This window comes from Gouania willdenowi, chromosome 18, assembly GCF_900634775.1.
Source record: "Gouania willdenowi chromosome 18, fGouWil2.1, whole genome shotgun sequence".
Lineage (NCBI taxonomy): Eukaryota > Metazoa > Chordata > Actinopteri > Blenniiformes > Gobiesocidae > Gouania > Gouania willdenowi.
The window spans coordinates 3,673,978-3,692,597 of record NC_041061.1 but is presented as its reverse complement, the minus strand read 5'-3'; the positions used below and the strand labels follow the sequence as shown (position 1 = coordinate 3,692,597).

Sequence of the window (18,620 nt, the reverse complement as noted above, 5' to 3'; positions counted from 1 at the left end):
CCACTAAAGGCTGTATAGATGGACTCATTTAAAATGTATTGTTACAAAATATGATTCATAGTATCATTTTACATTGACATGAGGAATAATTGTTCAAACTGTGGGTCAATTTTGCTTGGGAACATTTTGAGCAACAAGCGGGCTGATTAGTTCAATGGTGCTAATTCTATCTGGTGACGGACCTATTCGCACAACTGCTAACAGTCGGGTAATTTCAGACGTAACGGCTCTGATTCAGAACCAAGTGCTGCCAAGAAATCTGGACTATTGTGGAGTTTTAACCTAAACCAGTTTAATCAGATTTATTTTGGGTGGTTCACAGGTTGTCTGGTGTGTTCCAAAGTGGTGCCCTTTCTGTCTGGTGACGGAACTCTGCGCTCAACGTAACGGCTCTGGTTCAGGAACCGGAGCTGCGAAGTAGTTTCTGGAGTTTTGTGACTTTAAGCTCGTAGCAGTTCAATGAGAACAAAAGTGTACGGACGTTAAAAGGTTGTTCACTGCAATCCGGTAAATGACATTTATTTTCAAATATCAGTAGAAGGAAAAAAAGACGCTGGGAGATAAAAGTTAATCCTAAAAATGTTGTTTTTTTGGCAACAATTACACCTAAATAATTATTGTACTGTTCAATATATGTTGTGGTTTGGTCTGAAGGCCGTTTTCTCGATAACACATAAAAAAACAGAACAGTGCTTCTTTGTTAATACATTTTTGTCATAACTAGGGCTGGGCAATATTAACCGAATTTCATATTTGGATATTTTTTAGCAAAATAGCTATACACAATATAAATCTCAATATTTTTAATTCAATAAAGTCGGGCCAGAAAGACAATTCTGGGTTAAATTTGCTGATGAAAACTACCACACAGGCACATTTATTAACAAAAAGCTACAAAATATGTGCCACTTTTGGAGTTTTTCCATCTATAAAGGACAGCACGAGTGAGTGATCTTTGTAGTGTGGCTTGTTTAGGTGAAGGTCTGGGTTAGGACGCAATCAAAAATCCATCTAACTGTGCTTTTCATGATGTTCTGAGAATAATGAAAGTAAAAAGCAAGCTATAAAATAAAATATATTGTTAAAGATGATATTGTCATTTCCTATATCATATTAGATTCAGAGTTGTTTTGTAAAGCAGTCCTGAGATGAGGGAAGAGGTCCCACCATCAAACAATCCCCCTGCTTTGGTCTGTGCTGAGTGAAGGCGACATTAATCCAGCCAATGTAGCGTAAACATACATCAGGACCTTTAAGGGTATTTAGTATAAGTTAGGAGTAGATATGGTTGGTATTTTGTGGGTTTCTCACAGCATTGCCAGACCCAAAACTGCCAGAGTCACCAGCAGAGCTGCAGGGATGAAGGAACAGAAAGGTTAGCATTATACGCATTCAATCAAACTAGACACAGTTAGCAACTAGCATTGTAAATCATGCTTACTTTGCAGCAGTGAGTGACGGAGGGTGGGTGCGTAACTTGAGGTTGTTGTTGGGGTAGCTGTTGTTGGGGTAGCTGTTGCTGGGGTAGCTGTTGCTGGGGTAGCTGTTGCTGGGGTAGCTGTTGCTGGGGTAGCTGTTGCTGGGGTAGCTGTTGCTGGGGTAGCTGTTGCTGGGGTAGCTGTTGTGGAGTTGCTCGTAAGCGTATTGAAGACAGTGGCATTAGCATTATTAAAGTTGACCTGGTTGGTCTTGATGACTGTATTAGGGGTTCCCAGTGCACCAGAGGCTGGAAACACAAGCAGGACACAAAGAGAGGACTGAAATGTGGAATCTGTGAAAACTTGGCCTGGTTGATAATAAATTACAACAACTTTGCAAATTTCTAAGTCGTTTTGAGTTGGCCACATTTTTAAAGGCATTTCTGACATAAAGCATCTCAGTTGTGGGAAATTTACCTGCGTTGTAACTTCCATTGTGAAGTCCTGATGACAGACTGGTAATTCTCGTAGATGATTCCGGCAAAACAACACAAAAGGTGCACTGGATTGTGTTTCCATCTATTCTGCCCTTCCCTTCAGTCATAGACAACTGAGAAAGAAAGAACATCAATAAGGCCCTATAAAATCAGTTCTCTTTTTTTCAAATTCCGTGTTTTCCACATTATTTATTTTTTTAGTCTGTTTTTTAAGAAATATTAATCTTTTCTTTTTCAGAAAAAAATAGTTTTTAACTCCTGTGAGGAAACAAAATAAATGCTAATAAATAAATTCAAAAAACATAATTGAACAAAAATCTACGTGAAAAATAAAGTAAGATACAATGAAAAGGTAGATTTAAGTTGTAGTGACATGGATTATGCTGACTGCTCCTTTTTAATTATTTATGTCATATAATAATGTATGAGAACAGCATTAATGTCACAGTCATCATATTTCCTCTCAGGAATCAATGGTTTACTGAATATGAGCAGGTTTATTGTTTAACTTTTGATAAACTTAATTTAAATGATTCTGATGACATCATTCCAGACCATAATGATGACACGAAAATAAATGGACACAAGGCTACGTCAGCACTAGGGGCCAGACTATTTAACAGTATCAGAAGTTATCATGAAGCTACGATGCTTCAGACTCTACAATCCCTGTATCGATGGTCTCGTACACAACAACTTCACTTTTTCCCACGTATCTTCTGTTGCACAGATTAGATGTTGATCAAATGTTTTCACGGAGCACCGGACGGTGTTTTACGGGCACAGCAAAGTTAAACGGGCACTGGTGGCTCTGTATTTTTTTGGTAATGTTAACAGTGCTGAACGCAGCCAGGACAGGAAGGTGGAGAGCGGTGCACCTAATGAGCGCTCCCCAGAACATTTCCCCATAAAAAAACATTCCTTTCGTCACGGTGACGGCGTTTCATGTTGATTTTGTCCATTTCCACATTGAACTCATTGGTAGATTCCGTCTGCGATTCCGTTAATGTTGATTTTATAGGGCCCTACATCAATGGGGACATGTAGATTACGTGTCATAGTCAATTCCCGGGGCCCTTTAGAGCAGTGATTGTCAAACCTTTTTGGCTCCGGTACCCCCTTTCTCTTATTTCATTAATTCATAAGTGCCCCCTTTGTCCTACTACAACATTTTGCTTAAAAAACTATTTAAAAACAACTATAAATCACAATGATGGAATGAATGAGTGATAAAAACACATTTTGAATAATCTTATTTTTTAAATAAGTGGGAAGAAACTGTATTTAGTGCAGTGGTACCCAATTTCTTTTGGATCGTGACCCAATTTTGATATCAAGAACTTTTGGCGACCCTAATTGACTTTTTCTTTTAGAATTAGACTTTGATCATGTTTGAGTCAGATTTTTATTATTTTTTTTACTGCATTATAATTTAACTAGATTTATATTTCATAAAGTTTCAAACCAATTGTGAAGATGACAAACACAAAGAAGAGAAAAATCCCAACCAGACTCAATTGATTGGCCAGGACCAACTTGTTTACAACAGCCTATCATGAAGAGTGATTTCAGGTAGGTTTGGAATTTATTTTGTTAATGGTGGATGTCTTTATTCAGCAAAGAGAGGTAAGGAAAGAAAAAGTGAATTATTTATTTCTATTGTGACATGAACAACCATCACTTCTGTCAAACGGCAGCATAAAGGTGCGTTCACACCGAACGCAACTGAAGCAGTTAAAGTGACTAAATTAATCAATGTAAATGATGCTATGCCAAGCGACCTCCCTTCAAGCGACATGACTTGCGTAATTGTTGCACTCAAACTTGCAAAATCTTAACTTTTGAAGCGACTTCAAGCGACCCCAGCCGTCAGTGTCTATAGAGCCGAAGCAGCAGCTCCTCCCTCCCGCGACAGTGAGACAGCTGCAGTGGGAGGGCTGCACACTTCCTCAACTTACCGGGGCAAAATTAAAGCGGTTAATTCCTTGAATAAAACTAGTGAACTCATCCTTTAGTAACTTCGTAAATTGATAATTTACCAATAAAAACAACACTATCTATGATAAGTGCTGTAAACGTACGGCCGTTGAAGAAGTGATCAGCCCTCTCAATGCAGCAGTCCTCCTAGTGCTGCTGCCGTCTCTACAGACACACACTATTCCCTTGTTATCACGTCAGTGGAGCGATGAAGTGATGGAGCGACCAAAAAGCACCACTATGTTCAAGCGACTCATCACGAGTGATTTAAGTGACTGCAGTCACTTCAGTCGCATTCGGTGTGAACGCAACTTAAGACATGCTGATATAGTGTTGACATGATAAGTTATAAGGAGGCAAACACTAAAAAAAGAGTAACAAAAAATGTGAATAAAAGAACTACAAAAGCCTGAATAAAACAATGATATCAGACTAAAGAAGACTGGCCTGAAAGAGCCAATAAAAGACTTGGATCACTAGATTTGCACAAAGCTCGGTATAAAAGAAGATAAAAAGTAGTTAGAACTCACCGATATCACGCTCAGGATGCCATTATTAAGTGTCGCAGTGATGAGCACCACTGAACTGCCTCCATTCGCACAGATGTAGGTTATGTCGTTTCCTCCCTGCGTGTGATTATTAGAAATGGTGAATGGTTCTGATCTATATTATCTTTGTATGAGTACAAAACATATGTTAGTCATCAGTTAAGGTTATTAATTTACCAGAGTGTTGTCAGTGGAAAACGTAACAGCGAGATAGCCAACAGACTGCCCTGAAAGCTCAATTGAAAAGTTTCGACCAGTCTTTGGTTGAGCCGACATAAAGAAACAGCTGGATGTACTGGGGTTGCAATTGGCTGGCTCGGAAACGCAAAGTCGGCTTTCTGCGCAGCCAGCTCGGTCTACACTTTCCTGCACAACAGACAATTGAGAGGAAAATTAAGTTTGATGATGTTACTGAAGCCACAGTGTTTTGAAGTTTAAAAATGAAGTCTCTTTTGATCACCCACAGTGAGAGGCGCTGCTGTGGCACTGGTCACTGCCGTTGTTGCCACTACTGCCCGAGTTGTAGTTGCAGGAGCAACAGTCACATTCCCCGCAACAGTTGGTGTGACTGTTTCATTCCCTGCCACTGTTGGTGCGACTGTCATATTGCCTGCTGCAGTTGGTGCGACTGTTGCATTCCCTGCCACTGTTGGTGCGACTGTCATATTGCCTGCTGCAGTTGGTGCGACTGTTGCATTCCCTGCCACTGTTGGTGCGACTGTCATATTGCCTGCTGCAGTTGGTGCGACTGTTGCATTCCCTGCCACTGTTGGTGCGACTGTCATATTGCCTGCTGCAGTTGGTGCGACTGTTTCATTCCCTGCCACTGTTGGTGCGACTGTCATATTGCCTGCTGCAGTTGGTGCGACTGTTGCATTCCCTGCCACTGTTGGTGCGACTGTCATATTGCCTGCTGCAGTTGGTGCGACTGTTGCATTCCCTGCCACTGTTGGTGCGACTGTCATATTGCCTGCTGCAGTTGGTGCGACTGTTGCATTCCCTGCCACTGTTGGTGCGACTGTCATATTGCCTGCTGCAGTTGGTGCGACTGTTTCATTCCCTGCCACTGTTGGTGCGACTGTCATATTGCCTGCTGCAGTTGGTGCGACTGTTGCATTCCCTGCCACTGTTGGTGCGACTGTCATATTGCCTGCTGCAGTTGGTGCGACTGTTGCATTCCCTGCCACTGTTGGTGCGACTGTCATGTTGCCTGCTGCAGTTGGTGCGACTGTTGCATTCCCTGGCACTGTTGGTGCGACTGTCATATTGCCTGCTGCAGTTGGTGCGACTGTTGCATTCCCTGCCACTGTTGGTGCGACTGTCATGTTGCCTGCAGCAGTTGCTGCGACTGTTGCATTCCCGGTCGTGGGAGCCACTGTTGTTGAGTTGTTGGTGATTGTATTGATGATGGTGGAGTTGGGGTTAGAAATATCTACTACGTTTGTAGTTATCACTGTAGTGGGGGTTCCCAGTTCACCAGAGCCTGAAAGCACAAGCAGAACACAAAGAGATGACTGACACATTGAACTAAAGCTTTCTAAAAACCTGTTTTGGCTGATTGTTAAACACATTAACAGTGGGAGTTTGTAACTTATTTAGGTAACTTACTTGCATTGTAAGTTCCAGTTAGGAAACTAGATGAAAAGCTGTCAACACTTGTGGATCTTTTTCTTCTTGAAGACTGTTGCCCCACAGTAGCACAAAACCTGCACTGGATGATATTTCCATTTCGACTGCCCGTTCCATCTGACGCTTGTAGCTGAGAAGGAAAAATAAATATTGGGACAATGCAGGTTCAAATACTTTATTATTATTATTACTTTGACTGTACATTAAGCATGCTGGGGTTTTTGTTGCAACTGTGCACAGACCCCCCTCTGCAAGAACAGCAAGCTCAATTGTTTTATCCTCCCTAAAATCCAATGATTGTGCAGGCGGAACCAATAACTGCACACACAAACCCTGAAGCTGTTAAACTGAACTAAAGAGGGTTGATGTTGAGACGCTTTTACACTAAGTGTAGGTAGGACAGTTTAAAAAAAGCAGAACTTACCGATATCACTCTCAAAACTCCGTTATTTAATCTTGCGGTGATGAGCAACACTGTACTGCCATTAGCAGCACAGATGTAGGTTATGTCGTTGCTTCCCTGTGTTTAATATTAAGAAAATGTGAATACACTGATCTATTTATCTTTGTATGAGAATTAAAAGTTTACAAGTCATTAGTTCAGATCCTGAACTTACCGGATTGTTGCCAGTCGAAAGTGTTACAGCGATGAATCCAGTTGATGACCCTGCAAGCTCAAATGCAAAGTTTCTACCAGTCTTTTGGCGAAATGACATAAAGGAGCAGCCTGAGGTTGTACTGGGGTCACAGCTATCAGGCCTAGATATGCAAAGTTTGGTAACTGCGCAGCCATTTCTGTTTACATTTTCCTGCAAGAGAGACAAAAGGGAGAAGTTAACTTTGGTGGTGGGATATGAGCTGCATTGTTGTCTTAACCAAAATGTGAAAGTCACATTACTTTTAAAGGGGGCATATTATGAAAAATCTACTTTTGCATTTATTTATTTATATTTAATTATATATATTTTTCATCACATGAGGTAACTTGAGTGTACACCAGCACACAAAATGTGAAATAAAACTATCAAGTCGTTTGATTGTGGTCTGTGTAAGTCTTATAACAGAGAAAATTGCTCCAATTCAAATTTTCTACATTTGTGACGTCACAAGCAAAATCAGAAATCAGTGTTGCCAGATCAGATGGACAATTTCAAGCCCAATCACATCCTAGAACTTGCCCATTCTAATAAAAACAGCCCAAACACGAACCACAAATCTGACAACACTGTGTTTGTGACACAATGTGACACAGCGGTCGTACAAAGCAGTGGACTATCACCTTGAATGGACTATTCCTGTATTTTTTACATGAGATGATGATGAAAAGCAACGTAGCAGCTCTGGTAAGTGTTTGACGCAGCTGAAACATGCTTTTGCTGTTGAAGCTGCTGTTGCTCCACGGCGCGCACACTTCAATAAATAGTGTTTTTCTGATTCACAATCACAATAGCCTCTTAAATATCCATGTGTTTTACTGTAATGTGCAGTTTTTTGGCTGAAACAATAACAAGAGTGAGTGAATAGAAAAAAAAAAGTCGCTAGTAATCAACTGTTGTGTGGAGTCTACGTCTCCAGACACTCAAACAGCCTGGTTTTAGAATTGGTCAGAAAATGACTATTCAGGGGGCTGTAACTCCAGAATACAGGCGAGTTTGGAAAAATAAACCTCAAATACTATGTTGTTGGGGTTCTTAGAACAAATGGAGATAGGTAAAAAATTGCATAATCTGTTCACTTTAATTACCCACCGTGAGAGGCGCTGCTGTGACACTGGTCACTGCTGATGTTGCCACTTCGGTTGCAGTTACTGTCAGATTCCCTGCTACAGTTACTGCGACTGTTGTATTGCCTGCTGCAGTTGGTGCAACTGTTTCATTCACTGCCACTGTTGGTGCAACTGTCATATTGCCTGCTGCAGTTGGTGCGACTGTTTCATTCACTGCCACTGTTGGTGCGACTGTCATATTGCCTGCTGCAGTTGGTGCGACTGTTTCATTCACTGCCACTGTTGGTGCGACTGTCATATTGCCTGCTGCAGTTGGTGCGACTGTTTCATTCACTGCCACTGTTGGTGCGACTGTCATATTGCCTGCTGCAGTTGGTGCGACTGTTTCATTCCCTGCCACTGTTGGTGTGACTGTCATATTGCCTGCTGCAGTTGGTGCGACTGTTTCATTCCCTGCCACTGTTGGTGCGACTGTCATATTGCCTGCTGCAGTTGGTGCGACTGTTTCATTCCCTGCCACTGTTGGTGCGACTGTCATATTGCCTGCTGCAGTTGGTGCGACTGTCATATTGCCTGCTGCAGTTGGTGCGACTGTTTCATTCCCTGCCACTGTTGGTGCGACTGTCATATTGCCTGCTGCAGTTGGTGCGACTGTTTCATTCCCTGCCACTGTTGGTGCGACTGTCATATTGCCTGCTGCAGTTGGTGTGACCGTTGCAATGCCTGCAGCAGTTGCATTCACGGTCGTGGGAGCCACTGTTGTTGAGTTGTTGGTGATTGTATTGATGATGGTGGAGTTGGGGTTAGAAATTTCTACTACGTTTGTAGTTATCACTGTAGTGGGGGTTCCCAGTTCACCAGAGCCTGAAAGCACAAGCAGAACACAAAGGGATGACTGACACATTGAGCTAAAGCTTTCTAAAAACCTGTTTTGGCTGATTGTTAAACACATTAACAGTGGGAGTTTGTAACTTATTTAGGTAACTTACTTGCATTGTAAGTTCCAGTTAGGAAACTAGATGAAAAGCTGTCAACACTTGTGGATCTTTTTCTTCTTGAAGACTGTTGCCCCACAGTAGCACAAAACCTGCACTGGATTGTATTTCCATTTCGACTGCCCGTTCCATCTGACGCTTGTAGCTGAGAAGGAAAAAGATCATTGGGACAATGCGGGTTCAAATACTTCATTATTATTATTATTTTGACTGTACAGCTGTCCAGTTGTTAGCTTTAAGCCTCTCTATGGTATGTTTTTATTCACACTGTACATTAAGCATGCTGGGGTTTTTGTTGCAACTGTGCACAGACCCCCCTCTGCAAGAACAGCAAGCTCAATTGTTTTATCCTCCCTAAAATCCAATGATTGTGCAGGCGGAACCAATAACTGCACACACAAACCCTGAAGCTGTTAAACTGAACTAAAGAGGGTTGATGTTGAGACACTTTTACACTAAGTGTAGGTAGGACAGTTTTAAAAAAGCAGAACTTACCGATATCACTCTCAAAACTCCGTTATTTAATCTTGCGGTGATGAGCAACACTGTAGTGCCATTAGCAGCACAGATGTAGGTTATGTCGTTGCTTCCCTGTGTTTAATATTAAGAAAATGTGAATACACTGATCTATTTATCTTTGTATGAGAATTAAAAGTTTACAAGTCATTAGTTCAGATCCTGAACTTACCGGATTGTTGCCAGTCGAAAGTGTTAGAGCGATGAATCCAGTTGATGACCCTGCAAGCTCAAATGCAAAGTTTCTACCAGTCTTTTGGCGAAATGACATAAAGGAGCAGCCTGAGGTTGTACTGGGGTCACAGCTGTCAGGCCTAGATATGCAAAGTTTGGTAACTGCGCAGCCATTTCTGTTTACATTTTCCTGCAAGAGAGACAAAAGGGAGAAGTTAACTTTGGTGGTGGGATATGAGCTGCATTGTTGTCTTAACCAAAATGTGAAAGTCACATTACTTTTAAAGGGGGCATATTATGAAAAATCTACTTTTGCATTTATTTATCTATTTTTTATTTATTTTTTTATCACATGAGGTAACTTGAGTGTCCACCAGCACACAAAATGTGAAATAAAACTATCAAGTCGTTTGATTGTGGTCTGTTTAAGTCTTATAACAGAGAAAATTGCTCCATTTCAAATTTTCTACATTTGTGACCTCACAAGCAAAATCAGAAATCAGTGTTGCCAGATCAGATGGACAATTTCAAGCCCAATCACATCCTAGAACTTGCCCATTCTAATAAAAACAGCCCAAACACGAACCACAAATCTGACAACACTGTGTTTGTGACACAATGTGACACAGCGGTCGTACAAAGCAGTGGACTATCACCTTGAATGGACTATTCCTGTATTTTTTACATGAGATGATGATGAAAAGCAACGTAGCAGCTCTGGTAAGTGTTTGACGCAGCTGAAACATGCTTTTGCTGTTGAAGCTGCTGTTGCTCCACGGCGCGCACACTTCAATAAATAGTGTTTTTCTGATTCACAATCACAATAGCCTCTTAAATATCCATGTGTTTTACTGTAATGTGCAGTTTTTTGGCTGAAACAATAACAAGAGTGAGTGAATAGAAAAAAAAAAGTCGCTAGTAATCAACTGTTGTGTGGAGTCTACGTCTCCAGACACTCAAACAGCCTGGTTTTAGAATTGGTCAGAAAATGACTATTCAGGGGGCTGTAACTCCAGAATACAGGCGAGTTTGGAAAAATAAACCTCAAATACTATGTTGTTGGGGTTCTTAGAACAAATGGAGATAGGTAAAAAATTGCATAATCTGTTCACTTTAATTACCCACCGTGAGAGGCGCTGCTGTGACACTGGTCACTGCTGATGTTGCCACTTCGGTTGCAGTTACTGTCAGATTCCCTGCTACAGTTACTGCGACTGTTGTATTGCCTGCTGCAGTTGGTGCAACTGTTTCATTCACTGCCACTGTTGGTGCAACTGTCATATTGCCTGCTGCAGTTGGTGCGACTGTTTCATTCACTGCCACTGTTGGTGCGACTGTCATATTGCCTGCTGCAGTTGGTGCGACTGTTTCATTCACTGCCACTGTTGGTGCGACTGTCATATTGCCTGCTGCAGTTGGTGCGACTGTTTCATTCACTGCCACTGTTGGTGCGACTGTCATATTGCCTGCTGCAGTTGGTGCGACTGTTTCATTCACTGTCACTGTTGGTGCGACTGTGATATTGCCTGCTGCAGTTGGTGCGACTGTTGCATTCCCTGCCACTGTTGGTGCGACTGTCATATTGCCTGCTGCAGTTGGTGCGACTGTTTCATTCCCTGCCACTGTTGGTGCGACTGTCATATTGCCTGCTGCAGTTGGTGCGACTGTCATATTGCCTGCTGCAGTTGGTGCGACTGTTTCATTCCCTGCCACTGTTGGTGCGACTGTCATATTGCCTGCTGCAGTTGGTGCGACTGTTTCATTCCCTGCCACTGTTGGTGCGACTGTCATATTGCCTGCTGCAGTTGGTGCGACTGTTTCATTCACTGCCACTGTTGGTGCGACTGTGATATTGCCTGCTGCAGTTGGTGCGACTGTTTCATTCCCTGCCACTGTTGGTGCGACTGTCATATTGCCTGCTGCAGTTGGTGCGACTGTTTCATTCCCTGCCACTGTTGGTGCGACTGTCATATTGCCTGCTGCAGTTGGTGTGACCGTTGCAATGCCTGCAGCAGTTGCATTCACGGTCGTGGGAGCCACTGTTGTTGAGTTGTTGGTGATTGTATTGATGATGGTGGAGTTGGGGTTAGAAATTTCTACTACGTTTGTAGTTATCACTGTAGTGGGGGTTCCCAGTTCACCAGAGCCTGAAAGCACAAGCAGAACACAAAGAGATGACTGACACATTGAGCTAAAGCTTTCTAAAAACCTGTTTTGGCTGATTGTTAAACACATTAACAGTGGGAGTTTGTAACTTATTTAGGTAACTTACTTGCATTGTAAGTTCCAGTTAGGAAACTAGATGAAAAGCTGTCAACACTTGTGGATCTTTTTCTTCTTGAAGACTGTTGCCCCACAGTAGCACAAAACCTGCACTGGATTGTATTTCCATTTCGACTGCCCGTTCCATCTGACGCTTGTAGCTGAGAAGGAAAAAGATCATTGGGACAATGCGGGTTCAAATACTTCATTATTATTATTATTTTGACTGTACAGCTGTCCAGTTGTTAGCTTTAAGCCTCTCTATGGTATGTTTTTATTCACACTGTACATTAAGCATGCTGGGGTTTTTGTTGCAACTGTGCACAGACCCCCCTCTGCAAGAACAGCAAGCTCAATTGTTTTATCCTCCCTAAAATCCAATGATTGTGCAGGCGGAACCAATAACTGCACACACAAACCCTGAAGCTGTTAAACTGAACTAAAGAGGGTTGATGTTGAGACACTTTTACACTAAGTGTAGGTAGGACAGTTTTAAAAAAGCAGAACTTACCGATATCACTCTCAAAACTCCGTTATTTAATCTTGCGGTGATGAGCAACACTGTAGTGCCATTAGCAGCACAGATGTAGGTTATGTCGTTGCTTCCCTGTGTTTAATATTAAGAAAATGTGAATACACTGATCTATTTATCTTTGTATGAGAATTAAAAGTTTACAAGTCATTAGTTCAGATCCTGAACTTACCGGATTGTTGCCAGTCGAAAGTGTTAGAGCGATGAATCCAGTTGATGACCCTGCAAGCTCAAATGCAAAGTTTCTACCAGTCTTTTGGCGAAATGACATAAAGGAGCAGCCTGAGGTTGTACTGGGGTCACAGCTGTCAGGCCTAGATATGCAAAGTTTGGTAACTGCGCAGCCATTTCTGTTTACATTTTCCTGCAAGAGAGACAAAAGGGAGAAGTTAACTTTGGTGGTGGGATATGAGCTGCATTGTTGTCTTAACCAAAATGTGAAAGTCACATTACTTTTAAAGGGGGCATATTATGAAAAATCTACTTTTGCATTTATTTATTTATTTTTAATTATATATATTTTTTTATCACATGAGGTAACTTGAGTGTCCACCAGCACACAAAATGTGAAATAAAACTATCAAGTCGTTTGATTGTGGTCTGTGTAAGTCTTATAACAGAGAAAATTGCTCCATTTCAAATTTTCTACATTTGTGACCTCACAAGTAATATCAGAAATCAGTGTTGCCAGATCAGATGGACAATTTCAAGCCCAATCACATCCTATAACTTGCCCATTCTAATAAAAACAGCCCAAACACGAACCACAAATCTGACAACACTGTGTTTGTGACACAATGTGACACAGCGGTCGTACAAAGCTCGTGCACACTTCAATAAATAGTGTTTTTCTGATTCACAATCACAATAGCCTCTTAAATATCCATGTGTTTTACTGTAATGTGCAGTTTTTTGGCTGAAACAATAACAAGAGTGAGTGAATAGAAAAAAAAAGTTGCTAGTAATCAACTGTTGTGTGGAGTCTACGTCTCCAGACACTCAAACAGCCTGGTTTTAGAATTGGTCAGAAAATGACTATTCAGGGGGCTGTAACTCCAGAATACAGGCGAGTTTGGAAAAATAAACCTCAAATACTATGTTGTTGGGGTTCTTAGAACAAATGGAGATAGGTAAAAAATTGCATAATCTGTTCACTTTAATTACCCACCGTGAGAGGCGCTGCTGTGACACTGGTCACTGCTGATGTTGCCACTTCGGTTGCAGTTACTGTCAGATTCCCTGCTACAGTTACTGCGACTGTCATATTGCCTGCTGCAGTTGGTGCAACTGTTTCATTCACTGCCACTGTTGGTGCGACTGTCATATTGCCTGCTGCAGTTGGTGCAACTGTTTCATTCCCTGCCACTGTTGGTGCGACTGTCGTATTGCCTGCTGCAGTTGGTGCGACTGTTTCATTCCCTGCCACTGTTGGTGCGACTGTCATATTGCCTGCTGCAGTTGGTGCGACTGTTTCATTCCCTGCCACTGTTGGTGCGACTGTGATATTGCCTGCTGCAGTTGGTGCGACTGTTTCATTCCCTGCCACTGTTGGTGCGACTGTCATATTGCCTGCTGCAGTTGGTGCGACTGTTTCATTCCCTGCCACTGTTGGTGCGACTGTCATATTGCCTGATGCAGTTGGTGCGACTGTTTCATTCCCTGCCACTGTTGGTGCGACTGTCATATTGCCTGCTGCAGTTGGTGCGACTGTTTCATTCCCTGCCACTGTTGGTGCGACTGTCATATTACCTGCTGCAGTTGGTGCGACTGTTTCATTCCCTGCCACTGTTGGTGCGACTGTCATATTGCCTGCTGCAGTTGGTGCGACTGTCATATTGCCTGCTGCAGTTGGTGCGACTGTTTCATTCCCTGCCACTGTTGGTGCGACTGTGATATTGCCTGCTGCAGTTGGTGCGACTGTTTCATTCCCTGCCACTGTTGGTGCGACTGTCATATTGCCTGCTGCAGTTGGTGCGACTGTTTCATTCCCTGCCACTGTTGGTGCGACTGTCATATTGCCTGATGCAGTTGGTGCGACTGTTTCATTCCCTGCCACTGTTGGTGCGACTGTCATATTGCCTGCTGCAGTTGGTGCGACTGTTTCATTCCCTGCCACTGTTGGTGCGACTGTCATATTACCTGCTGCAGTTGGTGCGACTGTTTCATTCCCTGCCACTGTTGGTGCGACTGTCATATTGCCTGCTGCAGTTGGTGCGACTGTTTCATTCCCTGCCACTGTTGGTGCGACTGTCATATTGCCTGCTGCAGTTGGTGCGACTGTTTCATTCCCTGCCACTGTTGGTGCGACTGTCATATTGCCTGCTGCAGTTGGTGCGACTGTTTCATTCCCTGCCACTGTTGGTGCGACTGTCATATTGCCTGCTGCAGTTGGTGCGACTGTTTCATTCCCTGCCACTGTTGGTGCGACTGTCATATTGCCTGCTGCAGTTGGTGCGACTGTTTCATTCCCTGCCACTGTTGGTGCGACTGTGATATTGCCTGCTGCAGTTGGTGCGACTGTTTCATTCCCTGCCACTGTTGGTGCGACTGTCATATTGCCTGCTGCAGTTGGTGCGACTGTTCCATTCACTGCCACTGTTGGTGCGACTGTCATATTTCCTGCAGCAGTTGCTGCGACTGTCTCATTTCCAGTGGGTGGGGTTGCCGTTGTTACGTTTGCTGCCAACAGGAAACATAACAACAAGTTATGTTTGTTTTTTTTTTTTAAATTGTGGCTGTGCTAATGAAGTATTAAAAACAAAACATTGCCTTGAACATAATGCAGTGTATGAGGACATGATGTTGTTAGTGGTCTATGTGTGTGTTAATGGTGATGTCTTGTTATTCATGTTGTGTATTTACATACTTGCATTATTTTGAGCGTTTGCACCAATGAAGGCGGACGACAGTATCACAAAGATGACTGCGATGATCAGTCGGTTTTCCATATCTAGAGAAGATAAAACTTTACATTAGGTGAAGTGTGTGAATTACACCATGTGCTATGCGTCACACCCAACACTACAATCACTACAATGAGATAAAGACTCGAATCATGGACAAAATCAGAATCCAGGAATTCTTTGTCTTTTCTTATTTAGAACCGATTAATCTTTTGAGATTCTTCTGCTGCAAAGTACAAATCATTGAAAAAAAAAATTGTTGAATCCCCAGCAACATTCAATGATGGACGACTTAAACTATGCAGTTAATGAAACGTGTAAAGTACTCCCCGGAAAACAGTCAGCATGTAATTGATCTGGTTTGGGGACCCGATAGCGTACTTCCTTTCAGGAGACAATTAGGAATTGATTGATTTTATGTAAGGACATGATGAACTGACTCAAAAGTTTAATTAGAGTACAGTACTCCATGGAAACCAATTGAGGAACCCAGATCCCGATAGGAGGTGTGGCTAATAATTCCAAAGTTTCACCATACAATGGATTATCGATGAGTGTATTAGTATTGTATTATTATTATTACTGGTGAATCGAGTCACCGTTTGAATTGTCATCCAAGGGGGCGCTCCTCACACAAAATTGAGCCAAAATCACAGAACAAGAAAATTATGGCGCACGAGCAGAGGCTTTTAAGTGAAAGATGCACCGGCATCATTTCAATCAAAAAGTGTGGACTCACTTTGGCTTTTGTAGAGTGGATGGGAAAACGCTGGATACAGACTTTGCAACACGAAAGAAGTGTCTCACAAAAATAAGCCACACGGGCTACATGACAAACATGCATGGCCACCTTATTCGCCACCGTCCTGAGCTCACGTAGAAAACTGTGCCTACTTGCTCACTTTCTAATGGTTTTGCTACAGTGATATACATTGCTTTAGCGTCATTCAGAGGGTCAAAGTAGAAAAAGTTCTGTTTCTGTTTCCTCCCTCCCTTGTAATTCCACATTTTGTAAAAAGCAACTGGATTTGGAGTTTTTATAATCCCAGTTGTCTCAATGAATCGACTAATCAGCATCACCCGGATGATTGAGAACCTTCCACTCTCTGGTGTTTGAGAGTTTCTAAATATCAAAGTTTATTTATTTCAATGTATTTATTTTCTATCCTAGCTATAGAAAAATAATAAATATAGCAAACACTTGTAATTATGAGTCTCAAAAACTCTAAAAAGTTACATTGAATTGAGGAAACGTTCATTAAATAAAGTATTCTTGTTAAAATGAAATATTTAAAGGTGGAATGACTAAACCTTGAATCTCCTCCTATTAATAAAAACAAACGTCATTGGAAATAAAAACATTCCATTCAACCCAACCCTGATTGATGCTACGTGTTTGAAATACCGCTGAGATTATGTGGCACGTAATAATTACCGCCATTTATTTTCTCTACATTAAAGAAGTTATTTTTTAATAAGACTAAAGTCATTATTGTAATTGCATTTAGTTAAAAAAAAAGTCAGATAAGCTCACTTATACATTGTTTAGTTGATATGAAGTACTTGTTTTAGCTGTTGCTTTTAGTTGTTATGCTGCAAAGAAGTGGAATAAACTGCACAATCGAATAAGAACATTTTTAAACCCAAGTTAAAAGATTTTCTTTTTCTCGACTACGTATAACTGCTGATTTAATGTTTTTACTGCTGATTTAATGTTTTTACTGCTGATTTAATGTTTTTACTGCTGATTTAATGTTTTACTGCTGATTAAATTTTTTTACTGCTGATTTAATGTTTTTACTGCTGATTTAATGTTTTTACTGCTGATTTAATGTTTTTACTGCTGATTTAAAATGTCTTTTGTTGACTTCGAAACTATCAAATGTTTTCTGTTGCATTTTTTAATCATGTAAAGCACATTGAATTGCCTTGTGTATGAAATGCACTATACAAATACATTTGCCTTGCCCTGTTGGATTAGTAAAGCCCCGCTTACAGATGACAAATACCAAACAATTTTCTATCTTTTGTGATTTGTTGCTCAACTTTCTTACAGAGATGACAAATGATGAGTCATCAGCATCTCCTGTCTAGGCAAAGATTCAAAGTACGACAACGTTAAATAAATTCATATTAAAGTTAAACTCATACATTTGGTTTCACAGATTTTTTCTTTATTGTAAACATTTTTACTCTGAGGTTTTGTTTCATTGTGTAACAAATCTACTTGATTTCTTTGAATTAGACGTTTATTAACGTCCATCCATTTTCTGACCCGCTGGTTACTGTTTTCAGGGTCACATTTATTAAACGTTACGGTGTTATTGTTTCAAGCCATTTGTTTGTTACAGATTTATTGAGGAAAAAACTATTTTTTCTTGTATGATAGAGACTTATACTAAATCTGTGTCAGTCCACTGCATCTTGTTAAGGAATGAAAAGGTTGAACTTAATCATTGTGTTTTGTTTTTGTTTTCCAAGTCTGGATTGGTAAAGTGTGGGAATAAACCCATTAATAAAACAATGTAATATACCAATAACCAATTTGCTTTTTGAATGGCTGATTGAATGTTGACTATTTTTTTTACACAGTAATTTAGTCATTTGTTGCTCACTGAATAAACTTGTATCAGGGCGTTTAAGGGCGCGAGCAGCCACACCTTTAGTGTTCCGTAAAATGTTTTTAAAATCTTCAAACTAAAAAAATGAGTCTCTGGTAAAGATGAAAACAATGCTGCTGAATGCAAAAAAAATAATTACACAGTTTCAATGACATGTGATGGTTTTCACAATATAAGGTGTGGTTTTTAAAAAGCCACATCACAATTAAAAGAGAAAATAAAATCAATGGTTTATTATCTTACCTGCAGAGCCCCTCTACCAGTCCAAGACACTGGGGAAGGGGGGGCGGACGGGCGAGGTGGTGGTTGGTCCTTTGGTTTAGAAAGATGGCAACAAGTGTGAGACGTCTTCGTTTAGATGTTCATCAGCGCTGCTAACAGACTCTGAGGTTAAGTGATGACAAAAATTGACTGTATTTATGCTCAGGATAGAGTTGGGTTGGAGGGGGGGGGGGGGGGGGGGGGGGGGGGGTGTGACATGCTAGAAAAAAAAAATAACAACTAGAAATAGAATCATATCAGAGGTGCGGTAACCTCACGAAAAGTTGAGTTTGAGGCGGAGTCAGATTTGCACAATAGAAGCTTAAGAGAACTGGCAGCATCACTGCAGGTACGGTAAGTAACTATGTGTCTGACTAATAACTATAGAATGATCGACCTTCTTCAGATAACTTGGCAGACTTTGGAACGTATTTCTATCAAGAGGCTGATTAAAACCGCAGCTGACGCACAACTTGTGTGACTAGAGCAGGAATCATCACTGGGCCCGTGAGGGATGCGACACCCGCACCTTCTAAAAAACAAAAAATGATCCCCCTCGCT

General features: G+C 41.4%; 1 protein-coding gene across 17 annotated transcripts; it reads right to left on the bottom strand.

Moving 5' to 3' along the window:
* Positions 1-905: 905 nt before the first annotated feature.
* LOC114480170 (mucin-22-like) lies at positions 906-18,201 on the bottom strand. Of its 17 annotated transcripts, none has more exons than XM_028474051.1 (22): positions 18,042-18,201; positions 15,141-15,224; positions 14,114-14,953; positions 13,443-14,083; positions 12,447-12,638; positions 12,254-12,349; positions 11,753-11,903; positions 10,606-11,627; positions 9,479-9,670; positions 9,286-9,381; positions 8,785-8,935; positions 8,369-8,659; positions 7,818-8,338; positions 6,687-6,878; positions 6,494-6,589; positions 6,049-6,199; positions 4,905-5,923; positions 4,618-4,806; positions 4,423-4,518; positions 1,896-2,028; positions 1,442-1,726; positions 906-1,351 (listed from the first exon to the last, which is right to left on the bottom strand). In XM_028474051.1, exons 2-22 carry the CDS (start codon positions 15,220-15,222, stop codon positions 1,308-1,310), a joined length of 6,480 nt encoding a protein of 2,159 aa, XP_028329852.1. In that variant the 5' UTR covers positions 15,223-15,224; positions 18,042-18,201; the 3' UTR covers positions 906-1,307. The 17 variants fall into 17 exon arrangements, with proteins under 17 accessions (XP_028329852.1, XP_028329854.1, XP_028329858.1 ...); XM_028474053.1 differs by having other exon boundaries at positions 8,429-8,659; XM_028474057.1 differs by having other exon boundaries at positions 8,489-8,659.
* Between the last annotated feature and the right edge of the window lie 419 nt (positions 18,202-18,620).